The sequence below is a fragment of the Prosopis cineraria genome, unplaced genomic scaffold (assembly GCF_029017545.1).
Source record: "Prosopis cineraria cultivar Desert tree isolate PC_DT_omini unplaced genomic scaffold, ASM2901754v1 PC6, whole genome shotgun sequence".
In the NCBI taxonomy this organism is placed as follows: Eukaryota; Viridiplantae; Streptophyta; class Magnoliopsida; order Fabales; family Fabaceae; genus Prosopis; species Prosopis cineraria.
This window is the reverse complement of record NW_026555337.1, coordinates 42,270,517-42,298,499: the sequence shown is the minus strand read 5'-3', so window position 1 is coordinate 42,298,499 and position 27,983 is coordinate 42,270,517. Positions and strand designations below refer to the sequence as shown.

General features: G+C 33.6%; 1 protein-coding gene across 5 annotated transcripts in view; it reads left to right on the top strand.

The window, feature by feature from the left end:
* The first annotated feature begins 9,411 nt into the window (after positions 1–9,411).
* LOC129313617 (GPCR-type G protein 1) overlaps positions 9,412–27,983 on the top strand; it is a 51,490-nt gene continuing 32,918 nt past the window's right edge. For 2 of the 5 annotated variants that reach the window (XR_008594014.1, XR_008594013.1), the window contains exons 1-7: positions 9,413–9,888; positions 10,780–10,880; positions 15,230–15,337; positions 15,633–15,753; positions 16,049–16,178; positions 16,355–16,433; positions 20,280–20,368. Coding sequence is in view for 2 of the 5 variants with exons in the window: in XM_054956884.1 (XP_054812859.1) it covers positions 9,674–9,888; positions 10,780–10,880; positions 15,230–15,337; positions 15,633–15,753; positions 16,049–16,178; positions 16,355–16,433; positions 20,280–20,368 (843 nt within the window). In the remaining 3 variants the exon portion in view is untranslated. Of the gene's footprint in view, positions 9,889–10,779; positions 10,881–15,229; positions 15,338–15,632; positions 15,754–16,048; positions 16,179–16,354; positions 16,434–20,279; positions 20,369–27,983 lie in introns of all 5 variants that reach the window. The other 3 variants (XR_008594015.1, XM_054956885.1, XM_054956884.1) reach the window with 3 other exon arrangements.

Here is a 27,983-nt window from a genome sequence, read left to right as displayed (position 1 = left end):
ATGGAGTGAAATTTTCATCATAATCACAATCATTACATTCAAAAATAAATCATAAAGGGACCACAAATGAGAGGATTTCATCATAACCTATGTGAAGCTTAATGGTTGAATGGGAGAAAATCCACTAAGAATAAATGTTGACTACCAAAGACATGGAGAATCATTTTTTAGAGATGTTTGGAAGTACACATCTATTTCTCACGTCAACATAAAGCAATAATTTCATTCATGGATAACTTATTACTATTAAATGAAATTTTCAAAATAGAATAGTAGAAATAGAGTACTGGTTCGGATGTTATTTCCTAAGTAATTTTTTTAAAAACTAATGACTAATATCAATGTCATTATTATCGGTTAATGATTTTTAATAGTAATATTGTCATCAGTTTTTTAATTATTAGTCACATTAATTTCATTTTCTTCAAATATCGAATTTACTATTAGTTATCAATTTTCATTTATAAGATATAAGTTATATTTATTTCGTGAATATTAATTACATTTTTGTAACTGATAAATAGTAATAAATTATTTATTAGTAGTTATTGTTGTAATTTCAAAATAGATGGCATTGAAAAATAGAGGGAATAAATTATGTGGGATATATGCATTTACAATGAATTGACAAATTGAGAAAGGGGTATCAAAATGTGACCAAAGTATATAGACTAATGAGAGTAAAGGAAATTTCCACCAATTAGTTGCTTGCTATGACTTTTTTAAAATATAGTTGATGCTCTCTTCTCTTCTCGAGCAACAATAATGTCTAGGTATGTCACTATTCTAGTGTAGCTATGGGGGTACATTGAACTCTTTCCTCCCTTGCTTCACTATTAACACTCTCCCTCTTTCCTCCCCTACTTCATTGTCAACACTCTCCCTCTTTCGTCCTTCTTCAACTATACATGGCAGGTACTTCTCTTCTCCATCCTTTTGAAGTTATCAATTTGGTGAGGAAGGTTTATGTGTTGCTCTTATTTCCTCAACTAACTTGGTGAGTTGAATCCACCCTTCATCCTCTTTTGGTTGTGTGCATATTGCTTAGCATTGTCTAAAGATGACATTTTGATTTCCTCAATTGTTGTAGCTATTGTGCAAGTAGGAGGAAGAAAGGGGAAATTTTGATTTAGCAAGCTTTAAGGATTCAGAGCATAAGGTAGGTATTATGCTGTAAACATATAGCCATTGTAAGAGGAAATGGGTTTAGATGTTCTTTGTTTTTAAAAAGTTTGGAATTTATATTGGAAGTTGTTGGAATGGATTTGAAGAGAAAATAGGATGGAATTATAGATTAAGGATTATGGCTATTTTATGGCTCTAGCCACATTTGGTTAGTTACCCCTATAAATTGTGTGTCCACATCTGTTTCTTAGCTTTAGTTGTGTTTGGTTAATTACCTTTTGTGGATTATATATCCATATCTGTAACACATTCTATAAAGTTATCATAATAGTAACTTTTAATCAATTTGTAAAATATATACTTCATTTATTTTAATTTTTAAATGTTTCTATTTCTAATTATTTAATCTATTAGATTTCTCAAGACTAAGTGATAAAGACTCTTTCTAAATGTAAATTAATGGTTCAGTATTTTTTAAGCTCTATAGAAATCTTTCAATCTTCAACTTTGGTGATTATATTATATTGAGTAGTTATCTTTAATTTGCTTATGGTTATTTGAATCTATACGTTCTTATTCTTCTCAACTTTATTATTTAGGCATTATTCGCTATAAATATTTTTTGTCTCAGATAATGCAATTAACATTACACCTCCTACTGACCTTTTAGGGGCTTATTGTAGATTTGATCAGGAAACTTTTCTTTTTTGAGCATATACTCATTGGATGTAATTATGTAGTTATTATGTCATGTTTTGATAAAATGTTTAGTTGCTCTGCGTTAACTATAGCTAAGGTTCTAACCTTTTATTATGTTATTTGTCTATTATTGAGGAGTGGAGCTTCGTATTTGGATTGTTATTTTGCAAAAATTTCTATTTTAGAGATTTTGGAAGGTTCTATTAATAAAGGAGGTGTTGTCGATATTTCTACAAAAAGTTTCATATTTTGATTTATGTGAAAATTAAAATAAATGTGTATAATTATGTTAATAGTGTGTCCAATGTATTAATTCAGAATTTTCCTTAATTAAGGCATAGGGATGTGTGTGTGCATATATCCCATGCTGATTATACCTAAATTTTGAAACATATGCTTTTTTTCCCTTTCAGTTCATGTTGTCTTTTTTTAATAGTAGTGCCAATGAGAAGCCAAAATCTCTTTAAATTATGTATTTCCTCTTTGACAAAGAGGGGATGATCATGAAGATTTAAAGCCAAGCAAACGGACTCAACCTGACAAGCCAACCCACCAGCTCGCTTATTTTGGCGGGTTGAGTTGAAAAAATGAGCCCATTTTTCAAAACAGGTTGGGTTGACCCAAACCGTAAAAATTTACGAGCTAAATGGGCTAGCCTACTAACCCTTTTTTCTTTTCTCTTTTTAAGTTTTAGAGTTGTGGGTGGTAAGCCTCATCTTTTCTCAAGCATATAAATGAACATAGGTCTGCATTGTAGTAGGGGTAGAGATGACGAATCTTTTGGCTTTCTACTTTGTGTGAGTTTTATTATGAAATTATTGTTAGCATCATTGTTACTTAATCTATTTGTGTGTGGTTCATTATTTTAAGTTTGACAATTAATAACATTACTTAAATTATTAATTTGTTCTTTATTGAAAAAATAAATTATTAATCTGTTTGTGTATGATTCATGGTTTTGAGTTTGACAATTAATAATATTAGTTAAATTACAAATGTGAGGTCAATAAAGGAAAGGTAAAGATGCCTTTGTATGTATGAGCTTTACCTCTTACATGTTGAAGGAAAGAAAGGCAAGGACTAAATAATAGTGTTTTGAGTATTATATTCATTTAAAAGTTGGACTGTTGTTGATTTAGAGTTTGAGTAGACTTTGAACTCAAGTCGTGTGCTATTGAACAATTTAAATTGTAGTGGCTGTATTTGGATACTTGTTAATTGTTAATTTGCCATAGAGTGTGGACTAAAATTTACTTGATAGAATTCTATATTTATTTTATTTATTTACAATTTTTTTTAATTTTGACATGCAGATTAAATTTATATACTTATATTGTATAAATTTTAAATTATTAAAAGAAAAATTTTGGTGCATTTTTTAGAGTTGGATTGGGTTTTTTCAGCCCGTTTTATTTGACAGGCTGGCCCAACCTAACTCGCAAAAATGTCACCTCGTGCAGGTTCGCTCGTGGGCTAGCCCATAGCCCATTTGTCTAGTGCTATGAAAATTTGATGTTTGTTATCTACTATTGAGCTTAATATTATGGGAAAAAAATTACATATACATATCATATAAGATAATTAATTACTACAAAGTCGATCTTGTCAATAACCTTAGATTGTTGTTAATAGATCTTATGGCAATTAATTTTTTTGTGAGAAATTTCAACATAATTCTCCCTAATATTATTGCTATCCTTAACTGCTGTGGCATACAAGTTTATAAATTCAATAATGATTGTGATTTTAGTTAATTGTTACTTTTTAAAATAAGTGTGAATGTTATCAATGAAAAAAATTCAATTGCTGGCTAATAATATTAAAAGCATTTATTAAAGGACAAGCTCATACAATTAAAATACTTAAAAAAAAAGGTATCAATTGAGTTTAATAACAAGTTTAAAATGCCTTTGCACCAGCATATTTGTTATATGCTACTCACATATTTGAAGGATAAATAAGGTCAAAGTATAAAAGCTATAAGATTTTGGTATGAGATGACATGACTTGTACTATGTGATGAAGCAACAAATAAGTTATGTTCTTGACTATGTAAAAAAAATGAAACTAAACACTATTCTGACTCTGTATTATTTGTTATGGAATATTAGTTCAATTAAGAATATGTGTTTAGAGAAGCATTTTTTTAGTCTAAGGAATTTGTAATTCACACCAAAGCTTTTCAATTGCTCTTTTATTTGCAATGAGTATTAATAAAAGTTTAGGGCAATCATTACGTTATGTTAGATTATACTTTTTGAAGCTTGTATTTACACATGGGCAACTCTATATTGCATTTTTAAGAGTGAGGACTATGAAATGTTTAAAAATTCTATTGCATGTTCCATAAAAAAAAATCTATTGCATGACAATGGGGCTAATACAAGATCAACAACTTCCAATATTATTTATCAAGGTATATTTCTTAATTTGCAAGCGTTAGATGTAATGTCTGCCTTGATATTACCAGAACAAACCATATAACCACTATTAAAATAATCAAGATTAAACAAATCCTTATATTAGATTACCATAGTAATCAAGGATTTAGAAATTAAAAGTTCAAAAGTTGGGTACAAATAAACCCTTTTTTAAAAGATATTTGAGCTTAAATAATAATCTAAAACATACAAATAAAAGAATACGGAAGCATGGAAACAAGAATCATAGCATACAAGCATCAAAGAGGGCAAATTGGACATTATGCAAAATGCATTGTTTACTCCAATGCATGCGTCATCTGTTATGGTGGATGGCATAGAAGTGAAAGTTCTCTCACTGTGTAACGTGCCACGGTGCACTTTTACTGATAAGGGACTTAGAAGCAGAATCAGGCTAGTTTAGGAACAAAACCCTGAAACACAACAAAAATACAAGAACAAAAAGGAGGAGATGAAATTTATGAAGAAAACAAAGAAATAAATGAAAACCAAAAGGATAATGATCAAGGATAAGATCCTCTAAAGCACTTGCATCTAGAAACCTCAACCTTCAAAGACACCACAATAGTTGATCAAATTCTTGATCACGTACGTTTCTTGTAAGGAATGTCACCATAAAGTACTAAAGCTTACAAGAGTTATAAATTTTAAAATGAATAATTTAATTCAACTTCTCTTCCTCTTTATAAAAGGGAGCACGCCTAATATATATGCTAACAAAAAAGACTATTTTCTAAAATTAAAACCCTAATTTTCTAATACTAAAAAGAGAAATGAAAATAATATAAAATAAGGGAGAAAATATTCAGCCACATAATTTAAGAGATGTGATCCTAAAATTATGGAATTACAAAACTTGAAAAATAATATAGTTAATCTTAATCTTTGACTAGACTTAAAATAGAAAACTATAATTAGCCTTGCTTCTTAAAAAAAGGAAATCAAGTTAAAAGATCACTAAATTAGAAAGCAATTGAAGATTCTAAGGGACTCAAAACGCCTCCCATGAGCTCTTCACTAAGATTTCATGCTTCCTTTCTTGTAAGAGGCTCCACTTGTAGTATTCCTTGTATTTGACTAGTGTTTGCACCTCTTGGGCTTGACTCTTCATGGATTTGAATCTTAAACATATTATACGTGCCTAGATGCTTTCCTTTAGGCTTAAGAGGCATGCCCCAATGCTATCCAAGCTCTTGGACTGCTTGCATAAGATTGAACAAGGCTTGCTTTATGGTTTTAGTTCGATCTCTTATTATTGGGCCTCTAATAAATTGCAAAGGGTCCTTGGGTATATTATATTGGAAGTATTGGGCTCTTTGGTCCTTGCCTTGGGCTCTTTTCATACCACCATTCTCATAATTGCCATCCTCAAGCTCTCCAAGATTGCTTGTCATGTCATTAGTGCCATAAGGTCCATCACCTGCTGTTATGAAAGCACAATGGGACCAATTTTTAGAGAGTGCATATTTATCATTTAACATTCGATTTGAGTGATTCAAGTATCTATATGTTAATTTTTGAGTCACTTATCTATTGGCACTAGTTTCACTACAAAATTTACCATTAAAAAGTTGAACAATCGAGCATAAAATGAATCTTTTTCCTTTCAAAAGTCACCTAAGAGTGTCTAAACCCCTAAACTAAATGCTAATAGAATAGGATCACTTAAACTAAATCATTTGGACCATAAGGCACCTAATGGAATATTCATATACCAATATATGCATTACAAATACAAATTGGCCTTCAAAACCTCGATTCCCACATTAATCAAGGGACAAAGGCATAAACTAACACAACCATATAGCAACTATTCATACACATTCATTGATCATAATAATGACACTTGCACTAGTATTTTGGTATCTTACCACAATTACAATATTCTAGGCTAAAATACAACAAAACATAACTTCGTGCAAGTGACCTAAAAAAAAACAATGCATTGTCCTTAGTATATATATATATATATATATATAAAGTTACACAAATTACCAAAAGAATATAGAGTTATACTATTACAAGCTCTTCAATTTATGGTAGTGTTCTTCTTTCCTTTGTCCTTGTCAAAGCTTTCACCTATAAAAATATAACCACGGGGGTGAGACGATATTTTAGTAACCAAATAATCTAATTTATTCATAAGTATACTAGATTAGCATATGAGGGTGTGAAGTGGCAACATAAAACAATTTTATCGGATACATATCATGCATATGATTATCATATCTCATTCATACAATGCATGATCAATACTCTCCACCTTATATCCTCCTTATTTCCTCTGACTAAATCTATAGGCTAACAACATAATAGGACCAAGTTCATATGACTAGATTGGCATAAGCTTATTAATCATGGGAGGCAGCCTTGACCATAGATGCCTTATCCTAATTTTAGACTATAGATTCTCTATTTCTCAAATATTCGGGTGTTATATGCCCAATCTATCACCAAGATAGTACTGGAAACTTCCAAACAATAAATACTGAGCATTGGGGCCTCAACGGTGTCAATCTACTATATGAATTTCATACAATATACCCCTATAATACTAGGGTGAACTCTCACTCTTTCATAATGATTATGACCATACAATACCAATCATACAAATTGAATTCATTAAGGATGAACATGCAATGTTTTCTAGCATTTTAAACCTATATCTGATATTATAATTATTAATCAATGAGTATAAATAGGTTTTTAACATTGAAATAATACTATAGTTTAATATCATTTTACATTGATTTCCAAAACACTAAACATTCATGCTAGTTTTCACAACAGATCTCACACACACAACCCTTTTGTCACAAAAAAGATTACTATGACAAATTAGCAACTCCTCAAGAGTCCACTAGCTCTACAAAGCTCGATCAACATTTAATCTACAAGATTAAATATTAATAATCAATTTTCAACTCTAAATAACCCTTTTTAAGCCTAAACTTTGGGTAACCCATATATCCCAAATTCCAACTTTGTCAAATTCCATACTCCCAATATAACATTATCCTCATTTAGCATCGATAAACTTAAATAGCATCAAAACACAACCCACATTGCTCCTAATCTTTAGATTTTTGCTTAGGGTTCATCCAAATGCTAATTAGAAATCCCAAATCATCATAAAATCATCAATCCTAAGTTTAAAAATTTAACTTAACATCCCAAGAATCCAAAGAATACAATGGGCTCGGTTAGAGCCCAAGAGGGGACAAAATCAACCCTCACTCTACCCAAACCTATGGAAATTTGACATAGAAGGGAAGGGGAAAGGATAAGAACATTACCATTGAGTATTCGTAGCTTGGAATACTTTCAAATAGGTCCAAGAGTGAAACCCTAACTTAAAAAAGATCCTTCCCTATCACCTCTCTTGTCCTCTTTTCTCCCTTTCTCTATTTTCTGAGGGGTATGAATATTTGATATATTCAGATTTTTGCACATCTGGTAGTGCATGGTGTGTCCACTGTAGCTGATGGCATAGTGAGTCCAAGGTGAACTTTTGGCCTCATTTGATGTCTGGTCTGCTCAAACTTCAATCTAGTTCACCTTCAAGGCTGCCCAATGATCCTATAATCTCATTAGTTGTCCAAAAACATTATTAATTAATTAATTTCTCAAATTTATCAATTTACCCTTTTAACAATTTAGAATTCAAAATTTGAAATTGAAGATGTTACATTAGATCCTTCATACTCATAATTGATGAAATAGTTTAATGTGTTATATTATTTAATATACTTATGAATATTGAATCAATTTAGAATTCTTTGCAATAGATTTTTCTAGATTCTAAAGATTTGGTGGCATGTTTTCTTAGGTCATGCTTATTTGGATAGTGCTCCATCAATCCATTCCTTTCTTGAACCATGTATTTGAATGTTGATTTTGCTTATTGGATATTCAATTAATTTGTTTTTTCCTTTGATGCAATTAGGACTTTAAATTTCCTATGAATGAGAAATTTTATTAGCATCAATTAATAACCCTTAGTTGAAGTATTCACAGGAGAGTAAATGTTAGTTTATCTAATACCTAGATCCTATTTCTCATTTTTTTCTACTTCTTTCTTTTGCTTTGCCTTTGCCTTGCTTTGAGATGTTGGTTTCATATCATTCATACATTCCATCCAAATCTAGTGGTTTTATGGTAGATCTAGTTCTATATGGTGGTTCTATGATGGTGAAACAACGAGCATAAGTAGTATGGTGCATAAGTAGCATGGTGTTTTGCCGTCAAACAAAAAAGCATTGCACCAAAAAAAAAAGCTCAATGTATCTAGTTTTATGTTTTCTTCTCAGTGTTTTTTTTAGATCTCTCCCCACTCCTTTTTTAACCTTTTTCAAACCTCTATTATGTTTCATCTTCTTTATCTACTTCTCTCATCCTTTTCTTCTTCTTCTTCTTCTCAATCTGATTGTTTGAAGTTCGAACTAGTTGAATTGTCAGTTTTAACTGGTTTAATTAGTTCCTTAATGGTTTTTACTTCTCCCAATTTTAGCTTAATTTTGAACTAGACATGTGATTGATTCTTAAGTAGTTGGTTCGGGTTAGTTTTCATATAATTGGTTATACTTCTTTCAGTTTCTTTTTAATTTTTTTTATTATAAGAGAAACTATCCATGTTTTATTATAAACAAAATTACAAATTTCAAGATTAATTATATTTTTTAAATTAATTTTTATAAATAAATAATATCACTAAATTAAAGAAAAAATAAACGTTAGTCATGAGTACATTTTATTTAAACATCTCAATTTCATACTCCCTCTATTAAAACAAATATAAAGTATTTTTAAGAACTTAAATGTTTAAAAATATAAGACATTTTTAATCTTTTAAAGTGTAATTATTTTTTTAAATAATTTTATTGATAAACGACTTTATATTTATTATAAAGTATTTAATAAAAATAAATATAAAAAGATGTAATTATTTTAAAAGTAATTAATTATTTTATTAAAGTTAAATTTAATTAAAAATATTTTATATTTTTTAACGAGTGAGTATATAATTATTATGATTAAATAATCTTCCTCTTTTGGTCAAAAAAAAAAAAATAACCTTCCTCTTCTTACGTCGATTAAAATTCGGTTGAAAACGTAGGAGAATGTTTGATGAATGATAAAGTAGAACCCATGCGCAAAGTAGCAACAATTTTACTGGATTGCCACTTTCTCGCAACTTGTTTAGTTTAGACTCATTTCCAGTTCTTCCCGAGGTCCCGGGACAATGATTGCATTAATCCAATGAATGCATGAATTATTCTTCTCAGATACATCCCAAATCGAAATCCCAGTGCTAAGTTTCAGATCATCGACTTTGAAACTCCAATAGCCTACTCCTGTGACAGTTGTAGCTGAATCCAAACCGCACAGGGGCGCAAAAAATACCATAGATGGGTTGGGGAAGGGCAATGTATGAAGGAGGTGTGGTGCTGGGATCTCTTTGTTTACTCGGTTGGGCTGGTCTTTGGTTCTTGAACCGTCGTCTCTACAAAGAGTACGAAGAGAAACGCGCGCTGGTGCAGATCATTTTCAGCGTAGTATTCGCCTTCTCCTGCAATCTCCTCCAACTCGTCCTCTTCGAGATCATTCCCATCCTTTCCAAAGAGTAAGCTTTCCAAAGTCCACTTTTTGTCCCTTTTAGAATCTGCCCGTTTCATGAATTCTGAGATTTATGCTTCTTGTTCATCTCTAGGTTTACTTTCAAAGGATCAAATGTATGTTAAGTTGCCTTGAGGAAATGGCTTTAGCTAAATAGATGGTATTGGATGCAAATGCGTTGCGAGCGTGGGTTAGAGCGCTAATTTTCTTTTAGGCCTCATATATTTAGAAAACCATGGAGAACACAACCGATTACAATCCCTATTACCTCCAACTGGATTCACATTTGCCTCCAACTGGAAATCTTCTAATATGTTTATTTGTATTAATTCCGCTGTCGCATTTCATTGACGATGGAGCAATAGGAGATGGTTGTTGTAATTGTGTCATACTGCTCTAACTTTAAATTGCCTTTCATTTTTCCATTTATGCTGGTATTCCTTGCTCACCCATTAATTACCCTTAGATTTCTATTATCATGACCATAGATCTCCCGACATTTGCCTCGTTCAGGACACTACTGGTTGGAAATAATAGTGACAACCTTGTTTCTAGCCTCTGTAGATCTTGAAAGGCCAAAGTTAAGGCAATTCTCTAAACTAAGAATCATAAAAGAAGCCATCATTCCCTCAACCTACTTAAAACCTTACAAATTAAGGGAACTGCATACATTTGAATTAACCTTGCATAAACGTACTCTAAACGGTTTCAAACACCAAATGAAGTCCATCCTTCACTGTTTATCCTTTATTCCACACTTGTTGCTCCTCAGCATAGTTAGTTAACTTTCTATAGCTGGTCATATTGGCCGTGCTGTATAGGCTTGATTTGCTGAAAATGATATGTCACTATAAAATTTCCATGATCTAATGGAATTTGAATTTCTTCATGAATGTAGGGCTAGAGTCGTGAACTGGAAGGTGGACTTATTTTGTTTGATCTTATTACTGGTCTTCATGCTGCCCTATTATCATTGTTACTTGATGCTCTGCAACAGTGGTAAGCCAATCTTCACTTTCTTTACTAACATGTATGTAGCTTTTTCTTGTTTCTTCCCCTGATACTATGAAAGGTGGTTTGAATTCTCACCACCTGCGATACTTAGAAAAATAGAACTATTAAAAATATTGTTGATTGTTGATGGAACCCATCCAGGTTTTAGTTACATATTAAAAGAATCAATTCAACAATAACCATAACAATAACAATAACAAGCCTTATCCTAATAGATGAGGTTGGCTGCATAGATTGTACTACATCACTGTGCTCTATTATTTATTAAGCTTTTAGGAATGCTGTTAACTTAGAGGTCTCAATCAACAACTTTTATTAGTGTTCTTTTTGGCTTTATTTTGTGCCTCTTTATAGGGCTCAAAATTATCCATTTCACTCTCCTCACTGATGCCTCTCGCGGTCTTTTCTATACATGTCTAAACCTTTTTAAATAGTTTTCTATCATTTTTTTTCTCAATAGATACTTTGCCTACATTTTCTCGTATATGTTTATTTTGAATTTTATCTTTATGTGTATGCTCGCACACCATTTCAACATTTTCATCTTTGTTACTCTAACTTTTTGCTTTTACTATCTCTTTAAAGCCCAACATTTATTACTATATAATATAGCTGGTTTTATAATAGTTTGATAAAACTTTCCTTTGTTTATTAGGTTTCTTTTGATCACAAATAATTTTTTTAACCTTTCTCCAATTAAACTACCTAGCCTGTATCCTATGTGTAATATTTCTATATGTCGAACAATAGCTCCCAAATATTTAAATTTTTCCTCTTGAGATACAATCTGATATCTCATTTTTACTTTCAAATTACAATTGACTGACTTCTTGTCAAAATTACAATGCTAATATTCCATCTCACTCTTACTTAGGCAGAAGCCTATTGACTTCAATGTCCTTTATCATAGCTCAAATTTGCAGTTAATGTCTTATTTTATCTCTGTAATAAGAACGATATCATTTGCAAAAAGCATGCATTTGGAGATTTGCTCTTAAATATGCTTAGTCAAAACATTTAGGATCAAGTCAAACAAATAAAGATTCAAAAATGATCCCTGATATAGTTCAATTCTTATAAGAAATTCCTTTATTTCACCTCTAGACATTCTTATATTAGTTGTTGCCCCTCATATTCCAAATCAATGAAAATCATATATAAATCTTTATCTTTACATTGATACTTGTCCATGAATTTCTATAGTAAATAAATAACTTCTGTAGTCATCCTACTAGGCATGAAGTCAAATTGATTCTCAAAAATACTAGTCTCCAATCTCAATCTATACTCAATTACTCTTTCTCACATATTCATTGCATGACTCATAAATTTAATTTTTTTGTGGTTTGCACAATTCTAAATATCTCTTTTATTTTTGTAAACAAGAACTAAGGTGTTTCTCTTCCATTTGTCAGGCATTTTTTTGAGTTGTAAGATTTCATTAAATGACGTAGTAAGCGACTGCATCCCCTCTTTATCTAAATGTTTTCACACTTCAAAGGGATACAATTAGGTCCGTGCTCTACCATTTGCCATTTTTTTAAGAACATCCTTTACCTCATTATTGCGTATCCTTTGATAGAATGACAAATTTTATTCTCTTTCACGAGTTACTAAATTCTCCAAGTTATTAGACGAACTCTTTCTATCATTGAAAAGTTTGTAAAAGTAGGTCTTCCATTTGTCTTTAATATTATCATCCGTAATCAAAACTCTTTCTTCGTCATCCTTTATTCACCTTACCTGTTTTAGATCTCTCGATTTTCTTTCCATACTCTTGGCAATCTTATGAAATTTTTTTTCTCCATCCTTTGTCCTAAGGCCTTTGTAAAATTCTTCAAATGTTTTAGAATGAGCTTTAGTCATAGCTCTCTTAGTTTTCTTCTTAGCCATATGATACTTTTTTCAACTTTCATCATTATTGCACAAATGGATGGCTTTAAAACACCCATTCTTATGTTTGATTTTTTTCCTATACATTAGTATTCCACCACCAAGAGTCCTTATCTTTCGGACCAAAACTTTTTGACTCTCCCAAAACTTCTTTAGCAACTTTTTTTATCGTTTTAACCATATCCTCCCATAATATGTTAGCACTTTCCTGGAACCTCCAAATTCCTTTGGCCAAAAGATTCCTCTTGAAAATTTCCTGCTTCTCACCTTTTAATTGTCACCACCTAATCCTTGGATTTACCACTTTTTGGTGCTTTTGATTTTTACTCGTGATACACGCATCAAGGATAAGGACCTAATGTTATGTTGTTACGTCATCCCCGAGAATCACCTACAATTTTTACAAAGTCTTCTATTTGTATTCCTTGACAAAAAAAAGTCAATCTATGATGTTGTAACAAGTGTTTGATAATCTTGAAATCATACGCTAAAGAGAAATCAATAATAGATTGTCCTTTATTGTTTAGCTCCTTAAAACCAAAACCATTGTGCACCTATGCATAATTACTTGCCTTCCTCCCAACGTGACCATTAAAGTTTCCTCCAATAAAAATTATTTTACTTTGTGGTATGCGTTGAATCAACCCCTCGAAGTCTGCCCGAAACAATTCCTTAAGATCGGCCTTTACCCCGACTTGAGGTACATAAGCGCTAATAATATTGACAGTCTTACATCTAACGATCTGTTTTAAGGAAATAATTTTGTCCCCAATTCTGTTAACTTCTACCAATTTCTTCTTCCACTCCTCATAAATAATGATACTCACTCTATTTCGTATGCTTACTTTCCTTGTATAGTAAAGTTTGAAACTTTGAATATCTTTAGTTTATTCACTAGGCCATTTTGTCTCTTGTAGGCACAAGATATTAATTTTTCTATTAATCATAACTTCTATCACCTCCATAGATTTACAATTCAAGGTCCCAACATTCTAAGTACCAAATCTGCTCTTGTTCACATGAACTAACTTCTATAGCTGCACTTGTCTAGAATAATGTGATAGCCTTTGCTCATTTAATACTACATTCGGGTACTGATGCAATGTCTTTAACTTACTTGTCACTGCACTCGAGCTATACAGCGCGTTACTTACGGGCAACGACCTAGCATTAGCACAAAAATGTCTATTGTTCATATCTATGTGAGATTCAATAGAGTTTTATATTGATTGTTGAGGGCCTAACACAACCTTCTTCCTTTACCTAAGCTAGGAACTGGCTATAAACATAGGTAGAGTTTAAAAAGAATCAATTCAGTAAGAGTTAAATTTTTCTTTTGCAGTACAATATATATTAGGGTTATGGTTTCCATACTCAACTATTAGCTACACAATTTTTTTTTCTTGCAATTGCTTTTCTATTATATGGTTATTTCTTCCCCTCGATTGGTTTCGTGTGAACTTTACACTTCTAGGACATTGCTTGATCAGGCAAGTGACTAGTTTTGGATGTCTTCATCCTTATTGATACTGGCTTTCTTTCATTCATCATGTTCTATCCTTAATTTTTTTTTCAGCCAGGTTCCTGGCCCTCTTGGAATAACCTAATGATAGTGGCATTTCTGATGTTTTTCGGTTGGAACTATTGAATTTTTTTTTTTTTCACATTCTAACAGCTCCAACAAGATAGTTTTGGATTTTTTTTGGGACATTTCACTTGTTCATTTCAGTCCTTGGATTTTTTGGATATGTCACTTTCTATATGTAATAATAATAATATTTAACACCACCCATAGAAATAAAAGCCCCCTTCCATATAACCACTTCCAAGTGTTTTGAAACTTTTTTCCTCTTATTTTAATCAGTATGCGAAGTAGTTTTCTTATTGACTGTCCCAACATTTTGATTGATTTATTAGGTCTTCACTGCTAACGAGGCTCATTATCTTATCTTGTTGACTACAGTTGAGTAACTTGAGTTAATTATGTATGTTAATAGTATTTGTGGTTGAGTATGGAACATTTGTGGAGTTGAGACAAACTTCTTTTGGCATTTCCATTTTTATGTCTAGGAGCGCTGAATTGAAGCATGTCTCATTTCATTTCTCTTTGTTGTAATCATTTGGCATCCTAAGATGCTCTGCTATCAAGGTTTTCAAGGGAATCACTTTACAGAGATGGCGGGGCTTTACTATTATTGTGTGCTTTGTGAAGATACCTGTGGTTTTGCTCTTTTCTCTATGTTGTTTATAATCGGATCCCCCCCCCCCGGGGGGTCGATCGGTACCCCTTCCTGTTTGTTTTTATAATTTCTTCATACACAAAATAAGAGTGGAGGGAAGTAGGTAACTATGTAAGCTGTAGCATGAGCAATGGAATGCTGCTTATAGGGTCTTCAAGAGGCATTTTGTTGTCAGTGACTATTTCTTTTTTTTCTCATCAGGTGTAAGGAAGGAACGGGCAGCACTTGGAGCTATATTATTCTTGCTGGCATTTCTGTATGCCTTTTGGCGTATGGGAATTCACTTTCCAATGCCATCACCTGATAAGGGTACTGACTTATTCTTTCAGGACTATGTTTCTGCATCATCTCTCTCTTTCTTATTCCTTGTTGCAGCATCGTAAAAAGTTTGAAATATTGCTAGTAGATTTACATACTCTCATGCTCTGGGAGAATATTAATTATACTACCTGAATTAACTTATGTTGTGACTAATTTGGCTTTTAATATTTATTATGTATATCCTGGGAATTTTGGGTTTTTTTATTGGAGTTTTTGGATATTTCCTATTTTGGATTAATATTTTTTGAATCTATGCTGGTTGCTGATAGTTTTTAGTTGTTAGGTTTCTTCACTATGCCTCAACTGGTCAGTAGAATTGGGGTGATTGGTGTTACAGTTATGGCTGTTCTATCTGGTTTTGGTGCTGTGAACTTACCCTACAGTTATTTATCTCTTTTCATCAGGTAATTACTTAAATTTCTCATTTGGTCTTATAATTTATTCAGTAGTATCTCTTCTGTGAATATCCGGAGAAATATCTTTCTGATTTTTCTGTGTTTTGGAGGGCTTCTAGACCCAATCACATCTCATCATCATGATACATTTTAGATTTTAGAGGATATTTTGTGCTCTCTGTAATTATTACAAGTTCTCTCCATAAAAAAAAGAAATAGATTCACAGATTTGTGATGGTATTATGGTATTCTTAATTATTATACGTTCGTTTGCTTATTGATATTTCACATTTCTATTAATTAGAGAGATTGAGGAAGCAGAGATTAAAGGCTTGGAGAGACAACTGATGCAGTCAATTGAGACTTGTATTTCAAAGAAGAAAAAAATTATACTTTGTCAAATGGAGATGGAGAACAGCCAGGGACCTGAGGAGGTTTATATTTTCGGCTAGCACCATATTTCTATTGAGTCTTTTTTTGGTCAACTATTGAAGTTTTAGATGTTGCCTTTTCTCCTGCATTTTACTATTAATGTCTGTTTGAAAACCTTTGATAATTCCTTTTCTTTTAATGCTGTTTTTTGTCACTGATCTAGACTTATTTGTTGCAGAAGTTAAATGCCAGATCTTTTGTTAAACGTATAGTTGGCACCGTCATTCGATCTGTGCAGGAGGACCAAAAGGAGCAAGGTCAGTGTTTTTTACCCTCAGAATGGCCTTTTGAAGCTTTCCTCTTTTAAATCTATGTTATGGGAAACACAATATTTCATAGAATTACTAATGTTGACAGCTTGCGATTATGACCAAGTCATGATTTTCTTGGGGGAGGCAGGATTTAATAATGAGGAGGACCGAAATCAAAATTCAGAGTATAAAATTCATATAAATCCGTGTGGGGCGGGGGCTAGAAGTACATAATACCTATCAATAATGAGGAAAAAAAAAAAATCAAAAACTTGGGGGTCCGTTGCCCCACCAATCTCCCGCTCTCTCTACCCTTGGTTTTCATAACTTTAGTGCATAAGGTTTTTTTTTTTTTTTTTGAAATTCATATAATTGCCTTTCTTTTTAAATCTTATAATTACCTTTTTGCTGCCATGTACGGCTTAGAGGCCTACAATCATTTATAATACCCTATTCATTATTACATGATGATGCATCTCATGTTTAATTACCTGGCCCAATAAGGGTTAATTTTTTTTATATTCCTTTTTCTAGTGAGAATGGAAAAGGATCACCAAAAGCAAAATCCAACTCAAGACTGTCACAGGGAAAATTTCCCCCTTTTATAGTCCCTGTATTATGTGCTCCAAATAAATTGACTTTGGTGACAAAATCTTTTTTTTTTTTGGGGCTCTGTATTTAATAGGTTTGACATGAACATTATGTTGCCAGTTTGCAAGCTGCATAAGGTTTTGTCTCCTGACGTATGCTAGTGTGATATGTCTTTTTGTTGCAAAGACTGGCCCCATATGTTGTGGTATGACATGGCTGTGGTAGTTTTTTTTTTTTTTTTGGGGACAGTACTAGTGTTAAGATATGTTAGAATATATTGTATTTATTGTAGTTAGTTGGTGGTTGGAGGTTGAGCTAGGTGGGGGTTATTATTTGTGTAGATTTCTCTTGTATATATAGCCCTCTGTATCTATCCTTTTAACTTGAGAATGACGGCTCGTTTGGTTCACTGGAAATAAGCTTTAGGAAAAGGAAATGGAAAAGGAATCAATAAATTTCTTTGATTGGTGGTATGAAATTTAATGCTTAGGAATTGAAATTCAAGGAAGAGAGTAGAAATTTGGCTCCCACCTCAGACCAAAGGAAAATTATATTTTCCTAGGAAATTAATCTTTCTGACCAAAATTCCCTCTATGATTTTTCAAAATTCCAGGCTCTTCTCCATCATATCACAATCGCCTTTCAAGTCTCAAAATACCTTCAAGCTTCTTCTTCATCAGTAGCCATCTCTGATCAGCGTCGCACCTTCACTTGCTTCTAAGACATTTTGGGTTGATTTTAGCTTGTTTATTGACTAATCGCGGGCAATCCCTTGTATTTGTTGGTGACATTCATTTTGCTATTCTCTTTCCTCTCAACCCTTTGTTTCCTTTAGTACCTGAAGTTTTTGGTTAGTATTTGCTTCTTTCAGGATTGTCACCCTCAAGTCACTGAATTGGATCCCAGGTCTCTCATATGTGTCTTTTTTTGTATTCTCTCCTTCAAAAGGGATCCTAGTGTTTTTCTCCCTACTATTGACCACTACCCTGTCTCGGAAGACGCACGTTCTGTGAAAGTACCTTTTTCTTTATCACACCTTTTTTGTGTAAATATTAAGGGGAGGAAGATGATTTACTTGTATACACTATCACTCATGTTACTTATAGTAATCCTACGCCTGTTGCGGGCCCTACTTGGCCTCCAATAGTTCTTGTCTACGCTAGATGTTGAGGTTACACTACAACCATCAATAGAGACCCATGCTCTTCACTATTTCCTTTGTTGCTGGATCCAATTTTAGAGTTCTCTAACCGGTCTCTTGATCTTGTGATTGCCTTATTGAAAGACAAACACCAATGCACTTATCCTATTTTCTCATTAGTTTCTCAGGACAAGTTACCTCATTTTTCCAGCTCTTTCATTGCTTCACTGGACATTGCTTTTGTCTTTAAGACTGTTCATGAAGCTTTGTCTTATTTTTGTCTTTAAACCTGTTCATGAAGCTTTATCTTACACTAGTGGGCATGTTGCCATGGTGGAAGAGATGACATCCTTGGAATATAATGGCACTTGGAACTTAGTAGATATACATAGAGGTAACAGGCTGTTGGATGCAAATGGGTGTTTATTGCACAATTTAATCTTGATGGCACCATAGATTCTCTTGAAGCTTGTCTTGTTGTCCAAAGCTATGCTTCAACTTGTGGCGTTGACTACTTACACTTTTGGTTTAGTAGCCAAACTTTCTGTCGTTTGGCTCTCTATCTCTATGATGGCTATTTATGATTCACCCTTTCACCAATTGCATATCAAGAACGCCTTTTCACATGGTGATCTTCTTGAAGAGGTTTATATGGAGGAACCTCTTGGGTTTGTTGCTCTAGAGGAGCTTGGGAAAGTGTGTTGCCTGAGTAAATCAAAGATTGTCCTAATGACTCATAACTTACAACTTCCAAGAATGATGGCGAGCCATCTGAAGATTTCATGGAGTATATAAGAGTGGCAGGAAAATTAAGCTATCTTGCTGTGACTCATTATGATCTTGCATGCTCTATTAGGGTAGTTGGTCAATTCATATCTTCTCTAATTTGAGCACTCACAGGGCAGCTTTAGAATAAATCCTTCATTATCTGAAAGGAGCTCCTGGTTGTGGTATTGTATGGAAATCATGGGCACATGAGATTGAATGCCTTTTTTGTTGTAGATTGGGCAGGATATAAGGTTGATAAAAGTTCTACTATAGAGTATTGTGTTTTTTGTGGTTGGAAACTTAATATTGTGGTGAAGTAAAAAGCATTAAAGCAAAGTGAGTGTTGATTGAGTGTAGAAATGGAATTTAGGGATGGCACCCTTAGTTTGTGAAGTTGTGTAGATATATCAGTTGTTAAGTAAGGCTGGTCTTAAAACCTTATTACTTGAAAAGTTATGGTGTGACAAGCAAGTGGCTCTACAAATTGCCTCCAACCCTGTGTTTAATTAACGACACCAGCTTTCTTTGTTTGAGTGCTGGGCATTGAATGTCATTGGGTGCTATTTTCATTGCCATCCGTCTTTGAAGCATATTATATGCTACTGTTTCTTGGGTTCTTTTTGGTCTTTTCCTTTTCTTATGCATTTTCAAGCATTCGAGTACTCCTCTGCTATTGAACCAGGTCGTAACATTTTTCTGTGCTAATGGTGAGCCTGCACCCTGGAGCTTAATCTAGCCATACTGTTGTTTTTATACTCTGATTATTAGCTAAGAGTTCCTGATAGTCAATGTTGAGAAAAGAGAGATGCAATGTTTTCTAGAGACTAATGTACAAGAATCTTAAACACTTGTACGCCAATAAAATGAATTATATAAAAGATATTTTTAATCAACCATGCTTTCCTACAACCTGAGTTCTGCGATTTATGAGAGAGAAAAAGAAGCACTGCTTGCTAAATTTGTGGGACTAGCTCCCCACTGCATTAAAAAGCCACTTTCCATTACAACCTTGTTGTTGTAGCTTCTCCCACTGAGAAAGCCCCCTCCCTGGTCAGATTGAGGACGTGCTGCAATTGTTTCTTGGTCAGAGTCAAGAAGTGGCATAGCTGCTGCTTTTTGCCTCTCCCTTGAAATATGTTTCTTTCTTCTAGGATAGGTCCACAGTGGGGGTCTATCAGTTCCACTCTCTCTGTAAAAGTGGGAATTTTTTAGGATAGATTTTTGAATTATGAATATTTGATGTTTACTCGTTTCTTTTTAATTGGCTTTGTTCTTGTTGAGACATTTCCTTAAAGTGGTATATCTAATATATATTTACCCTGTGATTTCATATAATTTTGTAATGTGTGAAGATATCAAAGGCATGGAAGCAGAGGTACAAGCTTTGGAGGAGCTTTCAAAGCAATTGTTCTTGGAGATTTATGAGCTTCGCCAAGCGAAGGTTTGCTTTTTGGATTATACTTTTCTTCTCTCACTTTCAATTAGCACTTTAAAAGCATGTTTGTTATTGAAGTAGACAATTAATAGGGAGAGATTGAGAAACGCAGTCAGTGTGTGTACTGATCTGCAGTCTATCATATTTATAATGTATATACAACAATGAATAATAATGAGTAATGAGTAATGAGTAGGAATAAATACAATATCCTCCCTAATCGTATGCAGTAAATACAATATCTCTACTGATTCTCGCCACTTGTTAATTATGTTTGGATGTTAAGCTTTTAGTGCTTCTGTGCTTGTTTAGTTATTATTTGGGTTTTGATGAACCTACTGAGTTGCATCATTGATCCTCTAATTTCATGTTGCATTTTGGATGCATGAGGATTTGGATTTGACTAAATCCATATTTTATTATAATTTCTTTGTAATTTCAAATTTTCACTAGACATTATTTGAAATTTCGGTTGATTTCTTCATGTTTTTCATTATTAGTGGCTCTGTTACTCTTGCTTCTGCTCTCATTTTTCGTCGTCTTCTCTTATTGATTGAAAAATAGAGATAAGTTTGTCACTCTCAATTTTCCGTTTTTGCTTTGAATTTCAGCATGTCTCTTGTCTATTTTTAAAATCTTTTACACTATCCAAATAAGTGATTTTAAATGTGAGATTTTGAATCTAAAATTCAAATTCAAATGAATCAATTCAAACACTACTTCATTACTTTGGCAAAACAAAACTAAGGAGTTTTGCCTTTTAAAGGCTTTTCTTTCAAGAATGCTGGCTTCTTCAACTTTACACCTTTGGTCAGATCCAATTGAAAGAAATACTAGATTAGTTACAGTTGCATTCTTGGGTGATTTTTTTTTTGTGAAATCATTGTGGGTCCTGGGTATTGCAAGGAGTCTAAGGAATGATCTGTATTATTTATGCCACATGAATAGTATGGCTTGCTAGAGTTTTTATAATACATACAGATGTAGATGCCTTGATTTGATATGCGCTCTTGCAGCCTGCACCAAAACAATGCTTTACCCCTAGAGGTCCTGTCAGCTGCTGTGCTGTAGTGGAAATTTCCTGCAAAAGTTGTCACCTAGTTACTGTGGGGTATTGACTTGCGCTACCTCAGACAATGCTGAAATTCATATCAGTTGTACTACTTTATAGAACTAATGCTTCAACATCTGCTTTAACTACTTAAACTTTTATGCTTAATTGGCCTTGACACAGTTTAGAGCCTCTCCAACCAATTGGTCTGGAGGAGTTTTAATACTCACATCTCATTCTCGTATGAAATGAAATCCTGTCACAAGTAATCGCTTGCAACTACAGCATTGGTTGTGTCCTATAATTTAAAATTCCTTCTGCTCACCGCAAAAATATAAATCTTTGACTTTTAACCCATATCTATGTTTGTACTCTCTATAAGTGACCAATCTTGATTCTAGCCTTCTCTACTAGTGGTAAGAGAAAAAAATCAATCATGTTCTCTTCTTGTTCTTTCTTCTCTGTTTAGTCTTTTTTTTTTTGGTTCTTTCACTGTTTCTTTTGTGAGATCTTTTTGGCAAATCTAGTAGTTGTTATGGATATAATGCTATTTTTCCATCCTTTTTTTAATCTGTTTGATTTTGTTCTCCTCTCCATTTCTTCTATATTTCTGAGCTGTACTAGTTGGTGGAGATGACAAATTGTTATTATCACTATTATTTTGATGATGATGATGATTATCATTGCCGTTGTCATTGTTATCATCATTGTCATTATTATCAATATGTAGTATAAAACCTACATTAAGTTGCGCTTCATAAGTTATGAACAGTATGGCTCACTTTAATACTTTGTGCGCAGGAAAAATGTATCTAGTTACTATTATAACTGATATTGTTGCTGCCATTGTTAAATTCTCATCTAAGAACTTCAATCAATAATCTCACTTTTGTTATGTAAAAATGTAGAAAAGATTATTGTTGAAATCCTTAGACATCATTAACACCTATTTATACTAATAGGAGCCTCCTAACCAACCAGCCAACCATCTTAAACCCATTCCTAACTAGTTGCTAATCTCATATAACAATACTCTCCCCTTAATTGATCCTTGTCCTCAAGGATCATAACAAATTCAAGAATTTAGAGGTTTAGTTGGACAAATGGAAAATCTAGAAGTGGCAATCTTTAAGAAGAAAAAACGTTAGGCCTTTAAATGCATCAAAACTATTGGACCCTATTGTCCACTTTTCTACGTTACTTGTACAGGCTCCTTTCATTCCTTTCACCAACGTTCAAGAACCCCCCCCCAAAAAAAAAAAAAAACCTTTGCATCTAGTCCAACAATTGGGCCTTCTAATATTTGTGAGCTACTAGAACAACAAAGGACCTCTTCGCTTCAATGATGTAAAAGGCGCTCGCCTCAGCGCCTAAGGCGCCTGGGCGAGGCGCTGAACTTGGCCATCGCCTCTCAAGTGAAGAGAGGCGATGGGTTTCATCAGGCGCTCGCCTTTGAGCGCCTTGTGCGCCTCGCATATCCTAAAGGCGCACGACTGTCAGCGCCTGGCAGCAGTGAAGATGAGAAGATTAGAAGAGAAGACAAAGACGTAAGATTTCAGAAGAGAAGACGATATAGGAAGATGAAGGAGTGAAGAGTGCTGACTGGGTGTGAAAGAACCGAAAAGAAGAGTAGGAGTTGGTTCTTGTTCGGCTGCCGGTGTCGACTGGGTATGCAAGAATCAGAGACGAGAACTCGTCTGCACTCCATCGACTGTATCTCCACCGAAAAGAAGAGCAGGAGTTGGGTACGACCGTATCGTGCGAGTATGCTAGCTGGCCATAAGTTCAGCATCGTGGACTGAATATCATCCATTAGAATATAATTTTTTTTAACCAAAATCCATTAAAATATGATAAAAAAATATAGTAAATAATTATAAAAAATTTAACAAATCCTATCCTATCTTGTGAGAGAAACATATAACATATAATAAATTAGGGAAGATTTGAATTTTAAATAAAAGATAATGAAAAATATTATATATAGAAAAAGATTTTAATTAATTATAAAAAATTATCTTTGATTTAAATTTTAAATATGATTGAGATAATTATAAAAGATTTAACAAATCCTATCCTATCTTGTGGGAGAAACATATAACATATAATAAATTAGGGAAGATTTGAATTTTAAATAAAAGATAATGAAAAATATTATATATAGAAAAAGATTTTAATTAATTATAAGAAATTATCTTTGATTTAAATTTTAAATATGATTGAGAAAATTTTGCTATTTGAAGGAAAATTTTTAGGAAAGTTTAAGACTTTAAAATCCCTCCCAATGTATATTTTTTAAGATATAAAAAGAAAACCTATTACTGTTCTTTGGTATTGGCATCAGTGTGTCTCGAGGCTTAGAGCAAGTGAGCAATATCTCCAAGGATCACGTCTTGCACGTCTTGCACATCTTGCACTCTAACAATCAGGTTCTAACTTCTAAGTTTCAAAGTTCAAACATCATATTATTTTCTATTTTTCTTATTTGATTTGCTTGATTTTAGGCCTTTAGCACTACAACACACAGAACAATTATTCAAAAAACAAACCTTTAATTTTTCACTCTCTTTTTTGGTTTTTCCTGGTATTTTTCCCCAGTTTTTAGTGCTTCCATGGCTGAAAGTAGTGGTCAAGTTCAAAACAAGCAACAAGAACAGAATAAGAGAAAAGACCCTGGATGGAAATATAATTTCTTGAGTGACCCAAATGACACCAATACTATAACTTGTTCCTTTTGTAACAAATCTACAAAAGGAGGGATTCATAGAGCTAAGTTGCATCAAGTTGGAGGTAATAGGAATGCTGCTAAATGTTTGAAGTGTCTTTGATAATGTGAGGAAAGAGTTGCAAGATTACATGGACAAAAAAAAGGTAGAAAAAGAGACATATGATAATCCAATTATAAATGTTGTGGATATAAGTATGCATGGTGAAGAAGAGGAGGAGGAGGAGGAGTTGTATGGAAAGAAAGGAAAAAATGTTATGCTTACATCAAAGAAGCCTAGACAAAAAGGTCCCATGGATTCTTTTATGAGGAAACCAGAGCAAGTTATTCAATTACGAAAACAAGGAAAGTTGCGAGATGGAAATATAATTGATAAATTTGATAAGGAGAGAAGAGCTATGGTTTGTCAATACATTGGTCGATTTTTCTACCAAGCTGGCATTCCATTTAATGTTGCTAACATGGATTCCTTTAAAATTATGATTGAAGCTATTGGACAATATGGTCCAAATCTAAAACCCCCAAGTTACTATGAGTTGAGGGTGCCAATTTTGAAGAAAGAAGTTGAACTTACAAATGATATGATGAAAAATCATAGAGATATGTGGAAAAGAAAAGGCTGTTCCATTATGCTTGATGGGTGGACTAGCCGAACAAATAGAAGCTTGATAAATTTTTTAGTGAATTGCCCAGTTGGCACAATGTTTATAAAATCTGTTGATGCATCATCATATGTTAAAACAGCAGAAAGATTGTTCAATTTGATTGATGATTTTGTTGACCATGTTGGGGAAGAGAATATTGTTCAAATAGTGGCGGATAATGGGTCTAACTTTAAAGCTGCTGGTAAATTATTAGAAATGAAAAGGTTGAATCTTTTTTGGACATCATGTGTAGCACATTGTGTAGATCTTATATTAGAAGACATTGGAAAAATTTCTAGGGTATCAAAGACTTTGGCAAGAGCAATCAATTTGACAGGGTATATATATAACCACGTAGGACTTCTAAATATGATGAGAGAGTTCACTAAGCAAAAGGAGTTGGTGAGGCCTGGCAAAACTAGATTCTGCACTTCATATCTTACTCTTAAAAGCTTCAGTAATGAATGGCTACTTGGTAGTATGATGGATGTCGATGAGGACGCAGCAGATGAGCGTGTTTTTGGTGATGATGAGAATGAAGAGTTAACATGGGGGGCTGTTGCATCAGCAGCAGGTGTTGGAGAACCAATTAAACAAACAAGAAGCCAAAGCCAAGCTAAAGGAAAAAAAGCTAGCTCATCTAGAGCTAAAGGAAAACAACCGATTACCAACATTGAGGAACTTGCAAATTTTGATTCAGATGAGTTAGAGGAAGACGATGAAAGATATAAATCCAACAATGAAGGAGGAGAAAGTCCTGAGCTTGCCACATCTGAATCTGATTCAGATTTCTAGTTTGATTTTTTTATAGGCCTCAATATTGTTTTTTCATATTTTAAAGACATTTTATGCACTTGATTGATTATTGGAATAGTTTATATTATTTTGTTGTAATTTTGTAGAAGTTTATGATTGAAGTAGATTTATATTTATCACTTTATCTATGGTTTGTTGTCTATAATCTATGTATTATGCATTTTATCTATAGTAGCGCCTTGCTTCACTCAGGCGTGCGCCTTTATAGCGCCTTGCGCCTAAGGCGTTTTACCAACTTTGCGCCTTGAGTGCGCCTTTCGCCTTTAACAACACTGCTTCGCTTTATTGAATTTGATGGTGCCTAATTTACTAGGCTGGTTCCATCTGCCACAATGTCTTGGCTGGTTTCATATGCCAGTGTCCTGGCCCGCCTTCTTGATGTACACAGCTTTTACTATCTTCTATGTTGAGTCTGAGACAATGAAAAGCAATAGTTTGGCCCTCTACAAGTACAAAACATCCTAGATGATACTTTTGACTATAGTTAGCTTTATGCCTTGCTTCCTTGTTGAGCCAGTTGTCTTTTCCTCTATCCCAAGGCCACTTTGAGGTTGCCTAATGTGATGGTTGGTAATCTGGTCATGAATATTAGGAACAACAACAACAAGCCTTATTCCATCAAGTGGGGTTACTTTCATGGATTGTACGATGCAATTGTGCTTTATCCGCAGCTAAGCCTCTGGAAATATTCATTTAAATATTAAGAAAAAGGCAAGAAATGAGGGGCAACGTTCAATACCTCCTTGAAAAAGCAGTAGCAGTGAACTTCCAGAATGATCTCTTTGCATGCTGGCCTCTCTTTTGCATCTGTTTTCCCACTTTTGTAAAGCTGTGCAGGTTCCTCTTGATTGAAAAAGTGCCACGAGCCGCCTAGTAGGTGTTAAGGGTGTGGATGGGATGCGTAAAGAGGTCTAGGGTCCTAATTCTCTTAATGTAACCCAAAAAGATAAAAAGGGAAGAAAGCAAAAGTGTCATTTCTTTAGAGCTTCAATAGCCATCCTTCATTTTCTCCATCACCTTGGTGCTTGAGGATGAGGAATCTAGCCTCATGTAAGTGCCCTATCAAGTAATAGCTTCCCTGACTCAGTTTTGTAATGAAAACTGACGATCATAACTCAATTAGAGGATTGGCTTGACCTTGCAATGATTGTCTTGGATTTGACTGGAAACTAGACAGTATCCATTGTGCATGGTGTGAAGTGGCTTGCTAGCTTGAAGCTTTGGTGGTCTCCCATCATTCCCTTCAAAATTTGCTGGTTTGCTAGCATTCAAAAGACCCTCGAAGAAGCAGCAATAGAGGAAACCTAATATCATTTTTGGCTGTTCACTGATTCAAAACTATGATGGTTTTCTGTTGATGTTGGCCCTGCTTGAGTTGAAGCTTTGTTGTTGAAGGTTTGGCCTTAAGGTGACTTGTGGAAGTTTTTGATTCATGTTGTAGAACTAGTGCTAGCTGAAATGCCCAAACTTCCTGTAAACACTGCTACTTGGTGGTTTGATAGCTATTGAAGAGCAATTCGATGCAACTTCAAGAACATTGTCACTGAGGCTTAGGTTGGCTTGATGTGATGACAAGCTTGTTTGTGGCCTTTGTTAGGTTCCTTTTGGTTGAAATTTTCTTTATCACCTTTCAAGTTCATTTTCAAATTCTCCAAGCTCTTGAGGAATCATGTCTTCTTACCTTCCTTGGGTTCTCCTTCATTCACATGTTCTCTATCTCCTTCACTAAAGTTAGAATTGTGTAGGCCTTGTTACCAGCTTTGACCTCGTAGCTTCCTACAAAAGCAATAGATATAGCAATTGGAGTGATTGGAAAGTATTCCTTGCAATCAGAATGATATTTGATCTCATTTTTCTTTGTTGCACTCTCTATCTCCTTAATCATCATCTTCTGTCTTTGTCTCTGTAATCACATTGTTTTCCTTCCCCTCTTTAAGGCAAATCTCTGTATTCTACTCATTTCTTCCTTCTCACTATTTATTATGTTGCTTCTTAACTGACTAATCATCTTAACCATTCCCAACTAATTACTAATTTCCATGTAACAAATTCAAATTTCAATTTATTCAAGATGAGTTGGGCCCATTTATCATGGCCCATAACAATGATAGCTTACCCTGTTTAGTTTCTGATTATGTTTACTTTTTTTTTCCCATTTATTTCCAAATATGATAGGGTATTAATTACAATAATTTTGCTGATTTTATTCTGATTGTAATATGAGATTTGGTGCAATACTAGGTTACTTAATTCTCTATTTATTTTGTAAACCCTATGGCTAAATACAACAAAAACAAGCCTTATTTCACTAAATAGGGTTATCTACATGGTTTGTACGACCTCATTGTGCTCCATCAACAACCAAAAATTTGAATATATTGTTAA